This window comes from Hoplias malabaricus, chromosome 16 (genome assembly GCF_029633855.1).
Source record: "Hoplias malabaricus isolate fHopMal1 chromosome 16, fHopMal1.hap1, whole genome shotgun sequence".
Taxonomy (NCBI): Eukaryota; Metazoa; Chordata; class Actinopteri; order Characiformes; family Erythrinidae; genus Hoplias; species Hoplias malabaricus.
Genome location: NC_089815.1, coordinates 27735862 through 27742689, shown reverse-complemented (window position 1 = coordinate 27742689; position 6828 = coordinate 27735862). Strand labels below are relative to the sequence as shown.

The following is a 6828-nucleotide window of genomic DNA, read 5'->3' as shown; positions in this document are numbered from 1 at the left end:
AGGAGCGCGATCTGGAACTCAGCCGTTGAAAAATCACGAGTGTCTGCGTTGACAAGAGAACTGCAGAGTTATGGGCTCTCATTGGCTGGTGCTGCCGTCAGTGTGTGTCACTGAGCCAATCCTAAGACGACTTTGAAGGGAACGCCCGCTCGCAGTGAGCGAGAGAGAGAGAGAGAGAGAGAGAGACGCTGCCTGAGAGAAGAGTAAGTGAATCTTTCTGAGGAAATTTGTCTTGTATTTACTTGTAGGTTTTGGTGTGTGCTTTGGAGAGGTGTTTGGGACTGGAGTCTGCCTTCTTGTGTAAATGTTTCCAAATGGCACGGCTCCGTGGGCTGTTCTTACGGGAATGTCGTAAAGTAGAACTGTGCACTGAACTTATAAGACTCAGCTCTTCAACCAAGTGAAATAACTTCTTGTTTGTTTTATGCCTTCTTATATATTATGCTTGCATTTCCTGTTCTTACATCTTTATGTCTCAGTTTTCTCTGTTGTTCTGCTCGTTCTCTCTCTCTCTCTCTCTCTCTCTCTCTCTCTCTCTCTCTCTGCAGGACGCTACTATGGCCAGTCCTAATGCAGAGTTCATTAAGGATCTTTGTACTCCAGCTTTTGTTGTTGACCTCGATGTTGTGAAGAGAAACTCGAGTGTGATGCTGGAACGTTTCCAAAATCTCGGAGTGCAGCTGAGACCTCACATGAAAACCCATAAAACACTGTAAGACCACGCATGAATGACTTTTGGACCATAGAGATCAGGGCAGGCCTTGCACTGATCAGCCATAACTTTGACCTCCTTGTATCTACACTGAACATTCAGGTGCATTTTACACACTGTAGTCCATCTGTGGCTCGGCATATTTCTAAGCCCTTTTGGTCTAGACTCCCACAGAGCAGGTATGACCTGGTTGGTGGATCCTTCTCTTCACTGCAGTGACTGACACTGATGGGGGTGGTGGGTGAGTGTGTGTGTGCATATTTAAAGACAAGGGCAGTAGCTCTGAGACGATCAACCACCAAAGTATCACCAGCTGAAAGGGGACTACAGTAAACAAGCAGCAGATGAACTTTCTGTAATTCATTCATTCATTCATTATCTGTAATCCTTATCCAGTTCAGGGTCACGGTGGGTCCAGAGCCTACCAGGAATCAATGGGTACAAGGCGGGAATACAACCTGGAGGGGAAGCCAGTCCTTCACAGGGCAACACACACACTCACTCACACATTCACTCACACCTGCGGACACTTTTGAGTCGCCAATCCACCTACTAACGTGTGTTTAAACGGGGGAAACCCACGCAGACACAGGGAGAACACACCACACTCCTCACAGACAGTCACCCGGAGGAAACCCACACAGACACAGAGAGAACACACCACACTCCTCACAGACAGTCACCCGGAGGAAACCCACGCAGACACAGAGAGAACACACCACACTCCTCAAAGACAGTCACCCGGAAGAAACTCACGCAGACACAGAGAGAACACACCACACTCCTCACAGACAGTCACCCGGAAGAAACTCACGCAGACACAGAGAGAACACACCACACTCCTCACAGACAGTCACCCAGAGGAAACCCACGCAGACACAGAGAGAACACACCACACTCCTCACAGACAGTCACCCGGAGGAAACCCACGCAAGCACAGGGAGAACACACCACACTCCTCACAGACAGTCACCCGGAGGAAACCCACGCAGACACAGAGAGAACACACCAAACTCCTCACAGACAGTCACCCGGAGCGGGAATCGAACCCACAACCTCCAGGTCCCTGGATATTTTAATTGTAGAACTATAAAGTGCAGCTATATGGCCACTACATTTTTGGGAACGATGGTGCTTTATCCAAAACCTGTAAAATCTGTTGAAGTAGCAAAGTAAGTACCTAACCTAATTAATCTGTTTTTAAGTTTTCTGTTGTGCAAACAATTTCTTAATACTAGGACACACATTTTAAACCAGTTCCCACTTTACAAGTCATCTTCTTGTTCCAAATATGGTTGATGTTTTATTACTGTACTGCAAAGTGTATAACCACATTATGGCCCAAATTATAAGAGCGCACTCCTGTTTTTTCTGTGCTGAACACAGGGAGTGTGCGGACATCATGACAGGAGGCTCTCGGCGCTGCATTGTAGTGTCCACTCTGGCTGAGGCGTCTTGGTACGCAGACCACGGTTATGATGACATCCTTTACGCGTATCCATTGCCCTTCGACAAAGTAGAGCGCTGTGCTGAGTTATCAGAGAGAATGAGTTTGTTCCATGTGCTGGTGGACAACAGCCTGGCTCTACAGGAGCTGAAGAAGAGACCACTGAGGCAGGGCAAAGTCTGGAACGTGTGGATGAAACTGGATTGCGACAACGGAAGAGGTGAGATTTCCACTGTGAAAAATGGTAAAGACAAGGGCAACCGAGTCATGATCCTATCTGGATATCTGACCAAATTCTGATCATTTAATGAGAATAAATATAATGATTGAAGCGTTGTTTTTTCTCGGATGACATTAGGTGAGTGTTTACCCTGTGTGGCCAGTTCACTAGAGAGAGTAACAGAGACAGAAGGGAACATTTCTATATGATCAGATATAGAGGAGCAGTTTATGGTCATTCTTCCCGCAGCTGGTCTTTATCAGATCTTCTTTCTGAAAAGCAGATAAAAGAAGTGCCAGTATGAGACAAAGCACAAATCTTTCTGACCTTTGCTTGGAAGTAAGTTCAGCAGCAGGCCCTCACTGAATATTTCATTGAACACCCTTGGTTTAAAGTTTTAACACCTCAACTATGACTTAAGGAAGACCTACTGACAGATCTGTGAATTTCCCCTTGTGTTTTGCCTCTTTCTTTTTAAGTGGGTATTCCTCACTCTGAACCTGCTGCCCTGAAGTTGGCTCGGGAAATCTCTGAGACCGCAGGGGTGGAGCTTACAGGAATCTACGCCCACTGTGGAAACACCTACAGCTGTAAAGGGGAAGAACAAATCAAGGCTATCGCCCAAGAAACGACAACAATCACGTTACAGTTTGTGGAGAAGTACGCTGTCCATGTCATTTGCTGCTTTGAATGGCACATTTGTTGTGCCTAATTTGTCAGTAGTTATTTACAGGTCAATAGTTACATTCATGGTCTTCAGACGGTGTTATACACTCAGTCTCTTATGTGATGCAGACTAAAAGCTGTTGGAATTCAAGGTCCCAAATCAAGCATTGGTTCCACTCCTTCCTGTAGCCACCCGGTCCAGGACATGAGTTTGTTAAGTGAGGTACATCCTGGAAACTACGTATTTTATGGTCAGTGGTATGCCATATTATTTCTTTAGCAGTGGCACTGAATATAGATTATTCCTGAACGTTTGTTCTGATAATGTCTGTTGTTTATAGATGTTCAGCAGTCTATGATCGGCTCCTGCAGACTCGAGGATGTTGCCGTACGAGTGCTGACGAGGGTCATTGGTCACTATCCACATAGGAACCAGTTGATGGTGGACTGTGGATGGACTGCGCTGAGTCACGATGGAGGAGGACGTTTACCCACAGGATACGCTGTCATTGAGGGGCATCCGGAACTAAAGTTAGAAATACCACATTACATCCTTTTAAAGAAAGCTGTAGTGAGCATTTTTTTGGCATGGTGTCTGGATAATGATTAGCTAAGACCATGTCTGTTGCAGCATATACCAAGTATATGAGATCAGTTTGTCTGGCTCCAGCACACCTTCTACAATCGCTTTCATGTTGTCTTAGTTTCACAGGAGATTTCCTACCAGGACTTTCCTCATGAAGTCATAAGATTAATTTACACAGACAACAGTGATACTTCTAGGACTGACTCACACTTGTGTCGTGCTTCACACACAAATGCACAGTGTCACGATGTATGTAGATGGGAAATAATGAGAGAAAATACAGCCTGAATGGGTCTCTCTGTACGGTGTATAAAAACCCCAACTTGTTTTTATTTGTTTGTAGACTGCTGTCCATGACTCAGGAACACGGCAGGGTGGAGCCTGTCTCTGGAAAATTGGATTTCAGTCAGTTCCCTCTGGGATCAATGCTCTCTCTTATGCCTTACCATGTGAGTAAAAGCCGTGTGTGTTTGTGACTGTGTATGTTTATTAGCAGTATATTCAGAACAACACGTGACACATTTGCACATAAACAGTTGTGAAAAGAATTAAAAGATTAAAGAATTACTGCAAAAGAATGCCGTTACTATTAGCTTTTGTAGTATGTGTAAAAAGAGATTACAGTTCTGGGCTCCCTCAGCAGCTTTGTGGCAATGTAACTTTCAGAGAAAATGCTTCTGAAGTTCTGACACTGTTCCCTGATACTTGTGGCAATTCCTGGTGATGTTTCATCTTACATTTCTTAGAGCTTTTAAAGTTTTAACATAGGTTTACAGTATTTAAATACAATTTACACTCTATGCAGCTGTAGGACTGTCTAGAGGTTTCATAAAAATGTATGCACACTGGCAAGGAAAAATGATCTTCATGCGCATGTCATCCCTAATTCACCACTAACTCTACAGGTTGCTTGGTCAGCGTCTGCTTTATACAACTCTAACAGACAATATGGTGTGAGTTCAGGCTCTAGGCAGTGTTTCGACAGTGAGTGTTGATGGGTTGTTGACAAGGAGCTGTGACATGTCATTTATTCCAAATGGCAGCCGAGGCCATTGGAATTACAACAGACCAGACATCCTCATTATAAACATCCTATATAAATATCCATCTGTTATCTGTTATCTTATCCAGTTCAGGGTCGCGGTGGGTCCAAAGTTTACCTGGAATCATTGGGCACAAGGTGGGAATACACCCTGGAGGGGGCGCCAGTCCTTCATAAGGGCAACACACACACATTCACTCACACACTCACACCTACGGTCACTTTTAAGTCGCAAATCCACCTACCAATGTGTGTTTTTGGACTGTGGGAGGAAACCCACGCAGACACAGGGAGAACACACCACACTCCTCACAGACAGTCACCCGGAGGAAACCCACGCAGACACAGGGAGAACACACCACACTCCTCACAGACAGTCACCCAGAGGAAACCCACACAGACACAGGGAGAACACACCACACTCCTCACAGACAGTCACCCGGAGCGGGAATCGAACCCACAACCTCCAGGTCCCGTGCCGCCCCTAAATAAATATCTTAAGAATATTCCAAAAAATACAGCATCCAACAGACATTCTGAAGGCTGCATCATTTGTAACCTGTCGTCCTGGTAGGAAAACTACAATAGGTCCACCTACGTGTACAGTACTGTAGCTCATTTTTGTGACAGTGCTTGCTTTTAGACTCAATACTGCAGGGATTATTGGTAGTGGTGCAGTTAATGTGTGAGATGGTGGTTCCCTTGTGGAGTTTTCAGGTTTAAAAATTTGAGTATGTCTACAGACACTAGAGCAGGAATTAGCAAGAAACCCTGAGCATAAACTAGACATTACGTCAAACAGGTTTGAACATTTTGAATATTGGACCTGATAACCAAACGAACAAGTCAGGATCTGTTATAAAAACTAATGTCTGCTTAAACATTCCTGTTTTCCAGGCTTGTGCTACAGCTGCAATGCATCCAATCTACTACGTCCACTCTAAAGGGAAGATTGTAGGCACTTGGAAACCCACGCGTGGATGGTAACAGGCTGCTGTGGTTGTCCGTGGCCAAGCTTCGTTTAGGAGTCATTATTAAGGGAACGTATCATTTAAATATAGACATGTGAACGAGGTTTAGAAATATATTATGATCAGTTAAAACCTGCGATTTACAGATTTTTTTTTTAAAAATGTATAATTATGAACACTGTTGATTAAAAAGTTATTAACACCACTCTGACTTTTCTGCATTGTGTGTTGGAAAATTGTGGGATCATGATTTATCTGGGTTTTAATAATTATCTATACAGGTCTGTGATGTTATAATAGAAAACAAATTTATATAATTTTACATTCTTTAAGAATGCCCTTATATAGGGTGACCAGACGTCCTCTTTTACCCGGACATGTCCTCATTTTTAGACGTAAAAAAATGTCCGGGCGGAATTTCACAAACGTCCGGCATTTTGTTTTTCTAGAGCTTACATAGAACTTCGAGAAGTTTCGTTCACAAACTAGTCCCGCCCTCCCCTACTCTGATTGGTTCGCTTGAGCGAGAAGGGGGCGTGGTGAAGGAGCCTAAAATCTTCGGATTGGACGGTCTGACTGTAGCGCTACCGTTATTGGTCGATAACCTTCTCTGTAAACATTTAATTGGTCAGTCTGCACGTCAGTAGTCGTCCAACCCACCGGAGACGTGTCCTCTTTTTCACTATCTCAGATCTGGTCACTCTTACTAATATTAACTAATTCTAAATGAACTAATAAATGAAAATCTAGTTCATTAGCATTCACACACAGCTTTTCTGATCAGGAGCTAAGCGTCTCCACCTCCACGCCTAAAAGGGTGAACAGTGTGTAATAATTATAGAATCTGACTTTATATTTTTGATTCCCATATTTGTAATTGTACTTTGACTTCCTCAAGTCATGACTAGTCTGTTGCTGTCCGTGTGAGTTCAGTGTGTCCTGCTGTGTGTGTGTGTGTGTGTTCGACAGCAGAAATAAACCCCCTTCTGGTCTTCATCAAATCTCAAAGCTCAGTTAAATGTTAACTTATTTGGTCAGGAAAATGGGACACCACACTGTGTTCGCGGACATGCAAATCACTCACGTGTAGCAATGTGCGACTCGTGATTGAATTATTCTACTGAATCGGTTCTTTTCTGTAAAGGCTGGAATCGATTCACAAGTCCAAGTTAAAAAGTCAGCAT

General features: G+C 43.9%; 1 protein-coding gene across 2 annotated transcripts; it reads left to right on the top strand.

Moving 5' to 3' along the window:
- The first annotated feature begins 77 nt into the window (after window positions 1-77).
- zgc:162816 (uncharacterized protein LOC571260 homolog) lies at window positions 78-5820 on the top strand. 2 transcript variants are annotated; one of them, XM_066648088.1, is made up of 8 exons: window positions 78-203; window positions 549-712; window positions 2099-2379; window positions 2859-3039; window positions 3175-3296; window positions 3387-3576; window positions 3975-4080; window positions 5571-5820. In XM_066648088.1, exons 2-8 carry the CDS (start codon window positions 558-560, stop codon window positions 5658-5660), a joined length of 1125 nt encoding a protein of 374 aa, XP_066504185.1. In that variant the 5' UTR covers window positions 78-203; window positions 549-557; the 3' UTR covers window positions 5661-5820. The 2 variants fall into 2 exon arrangements, with proteins under 2 accessions (XP_066504185.1, XP_066504186.1); XM_066648089.1 differs by lacking the exon at window positions 78-203 and adding an exon at window positions 232-400.
- The last annotated feature ends 1008 nt before the right edge of the window (window positions 5821-6828 follow it).